The sequence below is a fragment of the Pezoporus wallicus genome, unplaced genomic scaffold (assembly GCF_028554395.1).
Source record: "Pezoporus wallicus isolate ANWC-B61680 ecotype Strahan unplaced genomic scaffold, APGP_CSIRO_Pwel_v1 contig_5069, whole genome shotgun sequence".
Taxonomy (NCBI): domain Eukaryota; kingdom Metazoa; phylum Chordata; class Aves; order Psittaciformes; family Psittacidae; genus Pezoporus; species Pezoporus wallicus.
The window spans coordinates 3,553,436-3,568,686 of record NW_026642361.1 but is presented as its reverse complement, the minus strand read 5'-3'; the positions used below and the strand labels follow the sequence as shown (position 1 = coordinate 3,568,686).

Sequence of the window (15,251 nt, the reverse complement as noted above, 5' to 3'; positions counted from 1 at the left end):
AGCTCAGTGATCCAAAAGAGAATAAACCCTCCAAACCCCCTGAAGGTAGTCTTACGCTAATAGTTCACACATTGTTGAGTGATCATTAGATACTGCAAGAGAGGGGGTAAGAACATGTGGAGGAGGGAAAACCAAGGAGAGAAGGGAATGACTGCCTATTTTTATTTCTTCAGTTGTCTCAAGTTAGATCACATTAAGCATACTGTGAAACTGCACTGAATTCCCTCAGTTGCTCCCTGTTGCCAGATGGGCACTGGTCCTATCCTTGTACAACATGCCACAGGCAGGAATCACTATCGCCCAGCACCACAGCAGGCCCACAAGGTGATCAGAACTGTATGTAAACCACCTATCACTGAATATCTATATATTCAACTGCAGGTTTGCAGGACTGTTTCTCTCTCCTCCATATCCCAGACAACGATCACTCATTTAGTCTTAATGGACTGTTACTAAAATAGAGAGATCCTGGGACAATGGTTTGCTGAGGCTTTAGCAAACTTGTTTGGCTGGGTTCACTTTCAGGTGTCTGAAGTCTGGAAAAACAGATGGGCGTCAGCAGCAAGGCAGTGGTTACACACAAGCCTTTTAAAGTCTGCTTTAAATATCAGGGGAGGGAGGGGATGCAACATAGGAAACTGGGCAGGAAGGAAAGCAGGCGAGCTGCATTTTAGAGCTGCTGCTCTTGAGTTGGTCAAGCTGAACTTTTTTTTCTAAATGAACTGAATGAGGAGGCTCTGAATTTAAGAAGTTATTCTGACTTTAATCACATGCTTCAGCCTTTAAAACCTGTAAAATAAAGAAGCTGCATTTTGCCAAGTCTCGGGGTCGGTACACATAACTACATGCCTCCCAAACATAAAAGCAACCATAATGAGTTAGACCAAACACCCACTTAACATCTAGCCTGTCTCCAAAAGTGAGCGTATTTCCAAGGAGAACAAAACTGAGGCATACATGCTACTTTTCCTGTATTGCCTTTCCAGTCTCCCGCTGTTCTAATGGATTTTCTGAACCAGATCCTATTTGTATGTATGCATTCTGCATTTGTATTTTTTTACGTATCCACCCTCACCAGACTTCTCATCCCTTGAACCCATGAGAAACTTTCGTAACAGCAACATCTGGCAAACTTACTGTGATGTAGTACCCATTGCACGAAGGCATAAAGCCCCTATTCTTCCCTCAGGAGACATCTCCTTCCCCCATGTTTGTTTGGGCTTTTTTTTTTTGAGCAAAAATGTAACTACTACTGGAGTCTTAGTTGTTTTTGAAAAATGTTTTTTTTATACTTGCTGGAAGACGCATCATCTTTCATTCTGGGCAAAATTAAAAAGCAGTTGTACTTAAGTAGTGAAACTTTACTGTAGCCCCTAAATACTTGCAAGCAAGCTTCAAAATACATCAGCTATGCACTCACAACTCTGCATGGTCCAAAGCCAACAAGAATATAAGTTTTTGACACAAGTTTTGATTCTTGAACAGAAATTTCCACCATTTCAGACTTTTTTTACATAATAGAATAATCTGGCACAATAAAAAGCAGACAGAAATAAAAAAGTAAGGATTTAAAAATTCTGTTTGTTAAATGCCAATTTGCATTATTTCTCCTCTGCTGCATTTTCTGCATTTTAGAAAGGAATCTGTTTATTCCCTGATACTGAAATAACACCAGCTTTTAAACCGTAGATGAGATTTAACAGATAAAAAAATTCATATGCACCCAAGCAGTTTTACAAGAGTTTTACAAAGGTAATTTAATGGTCCTACCTATTAAGTACCATCTTAAAGCATGCACACACAAGACTACTGTTGAAGTCTTCCTGCATTAAAGTTTGTTTTCACATAACTATAATTTGTCAAAGCTTTTGATGCTGACTCTTTAATTCATAGTAACGCACTGTAGAAAAAGAGATTCCTTTGTGTTAAGTTTCTTTGTATACGAAAAAGCAATGAAGAATGGAAAAATACAGAACAAAATCAACCTGTTTTGGCAATTCTGAAAAAAAAAATATTTAAAACTTGTTCATATTACCATTACTTTTGAGCTAATTCACATGATCATAAACTAGCTTAACACTATCTTAAGTAGGCAATTCTAAAATTAAGCTATTCAAACAATTTCCAGTAAGCTGAAGCAGTTCCAGCATTTAGAGATCCCAGAAACAACAATGGCAACAAGGAGCAGTTGCCCTCCATGGATCTTTTTGCTTTCCTCTGAAACCAGCTGAGCCTTTATTTCACACTATATTATATTCTTTTACTGTATTTCACCTGAAGTGGGCTCCTATAATATATCTTAAACTGGAAGATGCATTTTTAAGAGAAGACAGGAGACATATTCAAGAGAAGGTGGCTGTTCCAAAAGGAGCAGAAAACTGAATGGGACAGGAGAAGCTGCTGGGTGATGATGCCATAGGACTGCTAAATACAGTGGAAGATGACAAGGACAGGGAAAATACCTGCAGTGAATAGCCCATTGGCCAGACAGCGCAGCTAGCAAAAGCAAAACCAAACCCCAGTGTGTGGGGACTATGTCACAAATTCACTCAGCTCATCAGCAATTAGCATGGGAGCAGCACGTAAAGATGGCTGAAGTGGTGGCTTCCTGAAATATCCATACTTTTTTTGCAGAAGCTCCCTACCACCTACATATCCCCCAGATCTCCAGAACGTGGGTGCACTCACTCAGGAACATCTGAGTAGCAGCAGGTGCTACTTAAGAAGAATGTGCACATTATAGAGTGAGAGGAGAGCAAGAGAGAGAAGATTAGGTGTTCAGTGAAAACACAGCAATATGCGAAGTTTCCTGCATTGATTAAATAGGCAGCACCATTCTGTACTAAACTGGTGTGACTCCCTGTCATTCCCATTTACTGTACATAATAGGAAATGGATGGAACACGTAGAAGGAACAGCTGAACTGTGAGATTGTGTGCTGATTCCATTATGAAACCAGTCTGAACAGAAACCTTTCTCGCCCTGTAAGAAAGTACATTAACTACCCCAAATAGAATCCTATGAAGTCAAATGAGCATCAGAAGAAAAACTATGATAAAGATTGCACTATAAAGGTCAGTAACGATTAAACTTGGCTTTTTTTTTCCTTTCCGTTTTCCAAGTAGAACCACGGTTTCACATTCTATTAACAGATCTGCAAACTCCAACACACCCCATCTTGGCTGTATTTCACAGACTCTAATCCTAGTGATGAATCATGTAAGAGTTATCATGCAACAATAACACACCTGCTTTCTCTCCCCCCAACCCAGAGAGTGATGTACACACATACATGAAGAACACGGTCAACATAGAGAGCACATACTTACTTTTAGAAAGTCCCTAAATTACATTCTAAACATAGAAATGTATTTCATAACAGAAAATAGCTCCATCTCCTAGTCCTGTTGCTTTCTTAAGACACAATTCCAGATTTTGAGACACAAAAACCTGACATACGGGAAGTATGCTATCATGCCACATTTTTACCATGAATTGTAAAAACATGAGAATCAATAAATCAAAACAAAATCAATAAATTAACTGAATTTGCATATTTGGCAGATTTTACAGATTGTGCTATTTCAAGAGAAATAAATTCCAGCTATTTTCATCTGAAGGAAGCCCTACGAAGACTTAAGATGGCAGCAGAGGAAACAGAAACAGATTTCTGAGTCTCCAACTTGAGAAGTTCTATGAAGCTGTGCAACAGGCAGTTCCATGGTGGAGGAGAAAGGGTCAGACTCTCCTCAGCCATTCATTAACTAAGTTCGGAAACACCAGAACCCATTCCTTGACTCCCTTCTCTCTTGCACCTTGCAAGAAAATAGGAAATGAACAGATGCTCTGTGCAAAAATGCTAATCCATTATAGAACAGAAAAATGACAAGTTATTAAGCATAATCTTTTCAGAACTATGAACTCCATAATTTACCCAAATTAAAAGCTCCCTTCCATGAACCATGAAATTTAGTGCAAAAACTGAAATACCAAATGCAGCAACAGACGCATACGCACATTTTCATGCTTTCTAGGAAAGATGTGTCCACACTAAAACAGATTCTGGACCCAGCATGTACTATTGGCAAAATGAAAAATTTCTAACCTCTGGTCACTTCCCTCAGTTTTGTTTCAGCTGCAAAGTCTGCTGTCAGTTTTGTAAATTATTTGAAGCTGAGATCCTGGAAAAATAAGCTTGAAGAAAATCTAAACTCTGTGAGCCTCATTAGATATAAATGTTACTTCGTTCAGGTCAGGTTACCCTTCTCAGCTGTATGTGGAAGGGTATCTTCAAAACTCCATGCACCTTAGGAACATTGCTCTTCCAAAATCTTAGATGTCCTCCATCCCATAGGATTATACTTGAATAATCTCATTTCTTTAAAGGGCATCTATAGAAAATAGGCAGACAGGTCCTGGTTCTGAGCAACACAATAAAGCTGAAGATGTCCCTGCTCACAGCGGGTGGGGTGGGGTGGTGTTGGATTAGATGACCTTTGAAGGTCCTTTCCAAGCCAAACCATTCTATGATCCTACGATTCTGTCTGAGAGAATAAAAACCAGAAGAGTCTTCAGTGACATCACAGATTTCGGATATTCAAGTTAACAGTGGAAACCTGTCTTGCGTACAAAGGATATGTCTCTTTCTTCCCTAAACATCTGCCTACAACAGGCTGCAACACCAAACCAAGAACATTTATTCAACTTTTTCCTATTGTGGGAAGAAGGCAGGTGTTTTACCTCCCCTAAACTGAAGAAAGGCTTTTATTATCTCAGTTTATAGGGAAATTCTTGTCATGGTATAGCCAACAAGTAAACACTTCAAGTGTGCATGCAAGGGAGATTACAGCATCAAACATCTGCACAGTGTAGAAAGGCAGACTGCAGAAGTTAGCAGTCACACAGTGTCCCAGTTATAGAAAGGACATACAAAGCACTTCACTCTAGGAATACCAAAAAAAAACCTTCCCAGGGAAAACACTATACAAGAGTCTCCAGATTTTTTTCTTTCCCTTAAGATTCAAGCAATTAAACCTCTCAAACTCACAGAACATCAATGAATGATCCCCTACACTTAAAATTTCCACTGTTTGCCACTGTAATTAGTACAGTAATGCAATTACATGACAAAATACTACTTCATATTTTATCGAACTCTCAAACTGGATCAGACATCACACTGAGTTTAGCAGAATTAATGAAGTTTGTGTTTACCCAAAATGTCTTTAGAAAGACACTGTTACCATCTTTACTGTAAGAACAGCATACTGAAAAACCTATGCCACATATTTTTTCAAATCAACCGTTACTTCAGGTTAAAACAGACAACCTCTGGAAAAAAAAATGATTTTAGCATATTTTCAATGGCTCTCAACAGGCTTCAAGAATAACAACAAAACCACTACTGGAGTTTAGTACTGAGTAAGCTTTAACTAATGCCATAACAGACATCTAATTTCAATGATAAAATTTTGCTCCACAGCAAATAATCAGCAAAAGTCACCAATTCATATCACACCTGAAAAACAAAGGTTTTAAGACTGCAAATACAATTAATCTCCTACATTTAGACTTATCCTGGAATAATGTTTCAGACTACTAATAAAATGTAAATCTGAACTTTCTCGCTCCAAAATGATGTTTCTACAGGAGAAAATAATACTTAAAAAAACCCCCACTTGACAGTCATGAATAGTTTTAAATGTTTACATCTTACAGCTACCTAGGAAAGCTAGAAAGAGCAAATGTAATGCACAAATAATCATGCACACAGCACATTTCACAACCAACACACAATATAAAAGCATTCTCTCACTACACATCACAGAAACAACTAAAAAGACAATTTATGAATGTCATCTGCTTCTAGTGCCCCTCTAACAATGAACAAAATGCACGTATTCAAAAATGGAGGAAAAAGTCTTACTCTGCTATATCAAGATATCCACAGGAAGCAGCTGCATGTAGAGGTATCCAGCCTTCATTATCTGGTTGATTAATATTTGCTCCATTTTCCACCAGAAATTTCACCATATCTACGTTATCATCTATACAAGCCTATAAAGAAAGAAAGATTTAAGAGATAAGTTCATATTAAAGCTATTCTACAATACTTTGCATCTTTAAGCAACATCTTCAGGAAAAAAGGTCTGATGAGGGATTAAGATTTATTTGTTGAGGCTTGACGGGAAGAATTTAAGAGAAAAGCAGCAGGTGTCACAGATTTGTAAAAAAATCCTTAAATAAATGAATGAATTCACACAGAGTTTAACAAAACCAGCAAATATGGTTTCCTCAGCTACATTTTTTCTGGTTTTCTGAGAAGCCACTTAAAATCCCCACTGCAACCTTGTTCTCCAACATGAAGTGGTTCCATTTATAAAGCCCCCAGGCCCTCGCTCCATCCCAGGCTCAGCTCAGTCACTTGACTGCATACTACAATTGATTGAAATAACAGCTACATCATGAAGTTGTGACCAAGAGACGGGGAGCAGTTTGGAAAAAAAATACCATAACATGGTTTTAATTATAAAGCAGTTGAGATTAAGGAGTATGGAAGAGGATGCTATGCTGCATTTCAATACCCCCCTGCTGTGTTCTAATGTAGCATATTCTATACCACCATACATCTTTTAACAGTCTATTAATCACTGCTGTTTATAAACTTAAACTTCAGCATCAATTTGGCACACTGCAAAAAATATTATCATATGTTCACATCTCTTAATTACCAAGCAAATAGTGTTGCCCAGATGCAGAACCACTGCCGTTCTCCAGAACACCATCCTGACTGGCTCCTATTTGCTTTTCTTCTCTGTGTTTGAGTATTTTTCTCACAGGGTGCTCAGTTACTTTTCTTGCCAACTTCCATACTGCTGCCCTTAAAAGGGCAGAGCAATAGAGAGAAAAGTCCTTCTGCATTTCAGGACAGAGAGGACTCAATACAGCCAGACCCCACAAGACTGGTATTAATTTTTTAGCTTAATAAATCAACAATACTGCATAACCAGAAGACTGAAATGAGAACTTTTACTGCTGGGCTGCTAAATCCTTCCAGAGAATTATGCCTGTAATTAAATGCAATTAATTTATAAACTTTACTTTTCAGAATACTTCTACAGCAATAAAGACTGAAAATTATATACTGCTTTATTATAGCAAAACCCCTCAGATTTCCTTATTTAAGTAACTGTGCCTTCCAAAATGAATCTCAAAGCTTTCCTCCATTATTTAGCGCAGAGGCAACTGCTACACTATAAGGAGCATGCTGCTGCTCTGTTTAACCAGCCAAACAAAACTAGCAGCAGATTACCCCTCTTTGACCCCATTTGCTTTAGTTAAGTATGAACTCAACACTTTGTTTAGAATGCAACACAGAACTGTTTTAACACCAAGTCTCATTCAGACTTGTTCATCCATAAGCTTGCAGCTAGACTGCAACTAGACTGCAGTATACTGCTTGCATTATTTGTTTTTCAATTAAAAGCAAAAAACATTTGTGAGTGAAAATACTCATAAACCTTATTACCTTTCCAGGTATTCTTGAAAACTCCCTTCTTAGAGGATTTTTGGAATTATCTTTTTAGTCGCATCCACCCCTAAAACCAGCAGTTCTTCCAATAAAATAATTTACTAACATACTCCAGGAATAAAGAATAGAAATTCCTCAAGCATACTGTCTTAAATTTCTTCCACTGCTCATCAGTGTATAATGTATATATGCTCTCAACAAGCTTGGAAAGAAAAGAATCACCTCACTTTGCAATACATTTTGTTACTTAAACGTAAAGGAACTAAATGCAAGACATCATAACTCAGTTCAGAAGGAAAACAAATTCAAGAAACACAGCTTTTTGCACTTAGCAGAAATACTAACCTAGCCATATTTCACACATGCCATATATACAGTTTTCTTGATATCCAATTTGGCTGACCATTGATATTCTATGTATATCTTAATGTCCACAAGCTTATTATGAGGAAAATGTATCAGAAAGCTTTGAAACTGCCCGAGCACTTAAAAGTATAGATTAATCTAACATTCAATATTCTGCGTACTTGTATATTGTAAAATAATTAAAATTCATAATCTGTGAAAAAGGGTATCTTAAAATTTATTAGCACTATTAAAAACAACAACAACAAAAAAACAACCAAACCATCTGGTTGTGACATACCCCAAAACAGAACAGACCTTACCCATTTTTCAAGTATACATCAGAAAAAGTGGCAAGACATACTCATAAAAATACAGTTGCTAAGTGAATCAAAGGCTTACATATGCAGCTCATTAAAAGACATATGACTAAGTGGCTAAAAATATTTGACCAAATTTGGGCAGTTTATTGTGCCATACATGGCAAGGATCAGGAGAGCTCAAACACACTTCGCATGTATTATCAGAGATTGCACATTCATGACAAGCAAAGATAAACAATCTGTGAGATTATACATATATTTGGACGATAGAAGAGTAACTATTAAGATAATAAAAGAATGTACTTGCTTATGCAAATGGGAGAGTACTGGCATCACTAGTGATCACACTTGGGAGGTTTAAATGATGTTCCTCAACTGATTACACAATCTGAACAACTGTTTTAACAATTTTATTATGGAACAACAGAAGCTGAAGTTGATGAACTAGAAGACAGTTGTCTAATTTAAAAAATACAACTTCTGAGCCTCTTTAAATACAGATTGCTCATAAATGAGCCTTGTACCCAAAATATTTAATAGAAAACCCACTATAGCCTCCAAGAAGGTTATTACCCATCTTAAGGTTAAGAAAAGCAAGTGCAGTCAATCCTATTGCTTAAGAACAGGTACATAATGCATCCTATTTCTCCTTGTCCCCTTCTCCTTTTAACAGCTCAAAATGCAGGTGTCTGATGGACCCTATCACTCTCAGCACTTTCCCTATGATAGACACCTCTGACTATAAGCAGGTACTTTAAGTCATAGAATAGAACCATAGAATCATAGAATAGTTAGTCAGGAAACCAAGGAACAAATGTTATAAGAGAAATTTTATCTTCATGTTTTTCCATTTCTACTCTGCTTGTCATTGCACTATCTTTGTAGTCACTTCTAAAAGCAGTATTTATCAAGTGCCAGAAGTGTCTCTGTTGTTAAAGACTGGCATCTTGGCCCCAAAAGGAAAGCCTGTCAAAACAGCATGATAAACTTAAAGCAGCAGCCTCCAAAAAGTCTGCCCTTGTAGATCTCAGCCTGAAAGTTATTACAAAGGAAAAAATCAATGCACACACCAGATGTATATAACAAAAGAGTTCCACTGATGTTAGTGACTTGGAAAGAGAAATTCTTATGATGACTTCTGGTTCTGTCTTACTCTCTGCACAGAGGACAGACAGCCACAGGCATTCCTCTTTCGTGTTTGCTACAATCCGTAAAGGATTAATCTCTTTTTTTGGCATTCATCTCCACACCCCGTCTCTCCCTTCATGATCCTTAGTTCCTACCTAGAGCCTCATTCACCACTTAGCGAAACAACAGGTTGCCCTAAAACTCTTTCCGAGAACTTGCTAACCACCACATCTGTACGAGTGCACGCATCAGCCAGCTCCAGGAGCCAAAAGATGAGCATGGGAGCTCACAATCAAGACTGCCTCGATCCCATGCACTAGTTTTGTCTCTCAACCCCATTCTCAGCCTCTATAAACGTGTAGAAAAGCAGCATTTCTGCATGAAGCACTCATTACCCTGCCAAATCTGATGGAAGTTAGCCAATAGGCCCTAAACAGAACAACAGCTGGACAGTGCAATCATATAAACCTCGCTTCCTTTGGGAACTAATTTAGAAACTAGGCTAATTAGTCATAAAGGAAGCAAAACAAAGCAAAGTTGATAATACAAAGTCTGGTTACCTTTTCTGATAAGAACAGAGATGAAATCTCAAAGGAAGCATATTAAGGCCCAGGAAAGAAAACCACTCTCTATTTGTACAACAGCCTGAAACCTGGACTGCAAAGACCAGCAACGATCAACAACACTACCAAGCTCACACACAGACCAACACTAGGTAGATACAACTTGTTCTGGAAACAACATGTCTATGTTAAGTGAAACAACACTTTAAACTTTTTCCGGAAATACTTTCTGATCACTCAGAAGGGGATCACCAGATGCCTCCTGAACACACCAGATGTTAACTGTAATTCAGCATGACTTCCTATCCCAGTGCAAGTGGCATGTGATTTAAGCTGGCTCTCATTACTATCAGGTGTAAGGTACATAGATGAAGGGTAGTCCTAAGTTAGTAAGTACCTTAAAAATAGACAGCTTTAAAGGAGGTACCTAGTGCTTGGCCCCTCGGTGAGTAACCACCCAAAGAATTCAGGAGAGAGCACTCCTCCCCAAAAGACAGGGAAAAAAAATCTGGTTTTTTTATTGTTTTAAATAAATCAGGAATCTTGTAGGGAAAGAGGCAATCAATGAGTTAGACTGTCCCATGTACATGCAGCTTACATCAGACTACAATTTCTACTGGTTTTCATCAATGAAGAGATCTAATGAGATAATGCCAGGTTTAGATGTACTTTTTTACCAGTATTTTCTAGAGAGATTAAAACCTACCTTTTACTGTTACCTGACTAATATCCTGATCTATTCCACAAAATATTCTGCCTCTAATAGTAGAAGCTAAACATTATATCTGTCATCACATTTCATTTTTCCTTATTTAGTCTTAGTATGGAAAGGAATCAAAAATATGAACATGGAATAACATGTTAAGACTTAAAGGGATAAACCAAGCCAAACAACCATTTTGAATTCCTGTGGGAATGCTAGAAACAGGAGAAAGACCTCACGCAGTGTCCTGGAGAATAGTTTATCCCTTCCTTTGATTCATCTAGTGAACCAAATCCAGTGAGTCCAGTGGAACTAAGCAGGACATTAACATCTTTGTTAACATACCCAAGAACCAAATTAAGAGAGGGCATCCACACCTAGCAGCAGAGCTGGTTAAAAGCAGTTCCTGTTCTCTTCACCCTGGGTTGCTTGTTCCCTCTGTTACCACATACCACACCCTTATAGTTATGCAGACATACTTTGCTGAACTGGATCCAAGTGCATCAGAAAAGCAATTAGAATTTAAAATTACATAAAATAAGAAAAGGACAGCAATATAGTATTATCTGTGTCTGATTAAAGCAGAATTATTTGCTTTGATTATCTTAAAATTGTTTCTTATACTCAGAGAAGCTGTGCTCTGAAATTCATCCTCACATCCTAATTGCAGTATCAGAAACAAAATTTGTTTTACTATGGAATTTGACCCATTACAAACCTTGTGTTAAAGCTTCTTGTTTCAAACCGACACCTCAAAGAACACATTGCTAATTTGAAACCACTTCTACCACTCACACTTTTAAATTTACAACACATTTTAGCCTACTTTCTTTTTTGTACAGACTTCCTAAGGAAATCACGTTAATCACTCTGTCTACCTGGTTGTCCTCCCTCCCTCAGCAATTTCAACTGAAATAGAGACTGGAATAGAGGCTGAAGAGAATTAAATTCACTATTCATTATGAAAAGGTGGTTTAAGAACGAGTCCTCTGAACTAATGCTGCCACAGAATAGTTTACAGCGTGAACTCAACAATTACTACTTTGACCTAGGTCCTCTCGCTGACCTTCCAGTGAGCTCAGCTCCCGACAGTCAGAACACTTGTCCCAAAGTCTGCAATGATTTCTGCCCTCTTGAGAAAAGGTTTTGTGAGGACAGATGACATTACAGTTCACTAGTTACACTGTTTGTGAACATCTTCTGCCCATTTTCATTCTCCCTGGGAAAACAAACAAACAAACAAAAAAGAAAAGAACAAGCTTACATATTGCAATTCTTAATTTTATCTTTTTCTGCCAATAAACCACTGAGAAGATATAGAAAGATATTTGGTCAAAAGATCCACAGCAACACTTGAACAACACTTTCCTCTTGTTAGGTCATGTATTTATTCTGCACATTAACAATGCAGCACAAACAAGTGAAGTGGCAGATGGCATTCAAAATGTAAACATGATCCTTATCTAACTTCCCAACTACAGATTCAAGGTAACCCAGCAGTTACAGCCACTAGAACACAGGAGGGATATTTTTTTTGCACCTTAAATTTATTTGTAGGTTACATTAATTCAATGTTTTCATATAAAGTATAACATCTCCAGTGTCTAATATTAGTAATGACAATGTCCTAAGACTCACTGAGTACTTGGGAAAACTTCCAGCAAAAAAGTGTAATAAGTATGACCAACATATAAAGTAATGAAATATTAGTAACTATTACACTTATTTACTATCTAAGGAATGGCTATAAAAGCATGTATTTTCCATTTGTTCTTTTTAATACAGTACATACAGGGTGGAAAGGCTGCTGTTGATATTCATGTTTACAGTAAAAAACAAGACAGTTCTCGTGTTGTAAGAGAACTTCAGGCACTAATCTAGTATTACAGATGACAAATATTGCTCAATTCTGAAATTAAGTATAATCTTTCCAGTGTTCATTTAGCCAATTCACAAGTCAGCTTCTGTTTTTCAGTAAGGTGGGGTAATACCAGATATCTCTGCATACTGACAAAATCTAGTTTTAGGATTTAACATTTTACTTCTTACAGCATGCTTAGTAGTAAAACTTGAACCGCTTCACTCACAGAAATCCTTGACAAGCTAGTAATATTACCCTTCTGCTACACTAGTGTTGCTTAGCTTATTTGTAAATATTGTGTGTATGATGCACGTATGTTACTGTCAGTTAAGAACAGGCCTACTATTTAAAATCCTAGAGAGTCGGTCCATACAAAATTGTTAAAATTACAGTTGCCATATCCAACAACTCCAATTAAACAACCATTTCAAGAGCATCTCTTTGCTTCTGCAAGCTGTGGCAGTTTCAAGTTTATTGTCTGTATTTCTCTCACCCCAGAACATGAGTCAATCTTGGCATCAATTTCAACGTCAAACCCTTTCCCCCACTCCACTGCAGCAAACTTTTCTCCAGAGAAATTTCTTGGAAATATTTCACTATGAAGTGTAGAAAAGGAGAATCCTTTCAGACACCTGCAAAAACAGGTGGGCAAGACACTTCCTCTTAAGCAGAAAACACTACTTGAGGCTGATGCAACCTTTCATGTCCATTCAAGTCTCATGGGGAAGGCATGCAGAGACTATTGAAACCGAGCACCCATTAACCACCATTACTTTGAATGCTGCAAAGCTGTTGAGGATTGACAAAAATAGACAAACCATTCCAGAACTCACACTTCTCTAGTTATTATATCCCCTTCATGTAACCACCTTGTCACATGCACAAGTATAGCTCAATGAAAGTTCACTTAGATTTTATTTCAGCTCCAAGAGGTGGATAAAACCAGGAGTTACACAAAATCAATCACCGTTTAGCTCAAATATTCAGTAAGAGCATAATGTAATTTCTATACAATTCTGCTTTGTTTTTTTTCTGTTACACTGCACTATTAAATTAATTACATGCCCTTAAGCTTTGCTAGTTTGTAATTTATAGTTAAGCTTGTACATTTAATTAAAGGCACAATTCATGAAAAACACTAAAATCTATCGCTGTTGAAACTGACAATCTATGTGTTAGAGATTTCATACGGACTTGCACTATTTAAACCCTAATGGATGCTTAATCATAGTTTTTAATCAGGATTGTAATAAAATACATATATTTAAGTGGGGTTTCTGTCTTTCAAGCAGAGATAGAATTATTCTTGTCCTTTAACCTCCTGCTAAGATAAATAAGGGAAAGAAGAGAGTCGGCCATGACATGTTATTTACTATAACCAGAGATGCTACCATTTCTGCTAGCAATGCCAGCAACGGATAAAGACTCACTCTGACAGGCACTCTATGGACAAAAAAAAACGAGTCTAATGTGTGTTTATCTGTTTTTGCTGAAAAAAAAAACCAAAACCCAACTATTCCAGGCTACCTAGTATAACACTCAAATCTACTTTTAAATAAATATTTGGGGCTTTTTTTTTAGCTGAGTGCAAATCTATCTTCAGGAACACTGAAGATAACTAAAAGTTACACCTCAATTAAAAATACCATACTAAATGTTTAGTGTTAAGTTTTAATGGTGTTCCTTTCTTTCAACTCAAGGAAAAATTTCCAGACAACCTGCCAAAAAAAAATACCTGGAAAAAACTTACACAGTTGTCTTGAACCCTGAAGGTTTAGGTAGGTAGTATGTACAAATTATGTATGATATTCTTATTTCTGCTACATGGTGTTGAAACCTATGACATTTGTCCAGCAGTACCAAATTTGTGAATTTGGGAGTTAAATCCAGAACCAAATTTCAGACTCATTCCTTTCACAAATCGCATCCTCACTCTTCTCTGGCCTATGCCTTCAGTTTGCTTTCTGAGGCAATTTCAACATTTGGGGCTCATGCACCACAGTGAGTAGGACATAGATATACAACTTCCACTTTCACCTCCTGATAGGTCTGGAAGCAGTCTTTATGCTTTAAAAAAGAGGGGTCTAGGATTAAACAGAATTTTCATACCTTAAAATACAGTGCATGCTATGCTATGCAAATACAGCTATGCTTTCACTAAAAATTTAGTGCGGCAATTTTGGCAGATACTGGTTATTTTTCATGGTCACCCAATGGGTAAATATTAAATCTGAGAAGAAGGCAGTGTCACATAGTGTATGTATTTCTGTTCCAGTCAAATTTAGGAATACACCAATCATATTTCAAATACTTAAATTTTTTCATGTGCAGACATATTCTGCTTTTAGCATATGGGCAAGTAAACAACTTCCAGTGCCAAAGCAGCTTTTCAATTTAAGATACCTAACATACTGATATCCTCTAATACATGCTCTTAATCAAATTAATCATCTAGTAAAACAAAAAGGCATCAAGAAAACTTACTAGAAGAATCTGTTTACATACACAGACAGGTTTGTTGTTCACTTCTATGTACCCTGGATTAAATTTAAACCATCTGTGCCAAGTTTCCCTTTTTTTTCTTCTGCTGCTATTACCTCTATACAGCTCTGAGCTCTTCAGAGAGGAAAACTGCACTGCCTTGGAAGAAAGCAAATCTGGCCGCATCTATCAGCACTTTGCTATGAACTCTCATAGGTTACATAGATCCAACACTTAATCTTCTGCTTTAGCAGGATCTAGGGAAGTTTTCATTGCTGTCTAATTTTAGCCAAGTGAAGTGGCAAAGCTGAGTAGA

General features: G+C 37.3%; 1 protein-coding gene across 5 annotated transcripts in view; it reads right to left on the bottom strand.

The window, feature by feature from the left end:
* Positions 1-15,251, bottom strand: part of PPP1R12A (protein phosphatase 1 regulatory subunit 12A) — a 117,457-nt gene that overhangs the window by 64,549 nt on the left and 37,657 nt on the right. For 4 of the 5 annotated variants that reach the window (XM_057429494.1, XM_057429495.1, XM_057429491.1 and 1 more), the window contains exon 2: positions 5,927-6,057. The exons of the other annotated variant lie outside the window; for it this stretch is intronic. In XM_057429494.1, the coding sequence (XP_057285477.1) occupies positions 5,927-6,057 (131 nt within the window). The remainder of the gene's footprint in view (positions 1-5,926; positions 6,058-15,251) is intronic. 5 annotated transcript variants of the gene reach the window in all.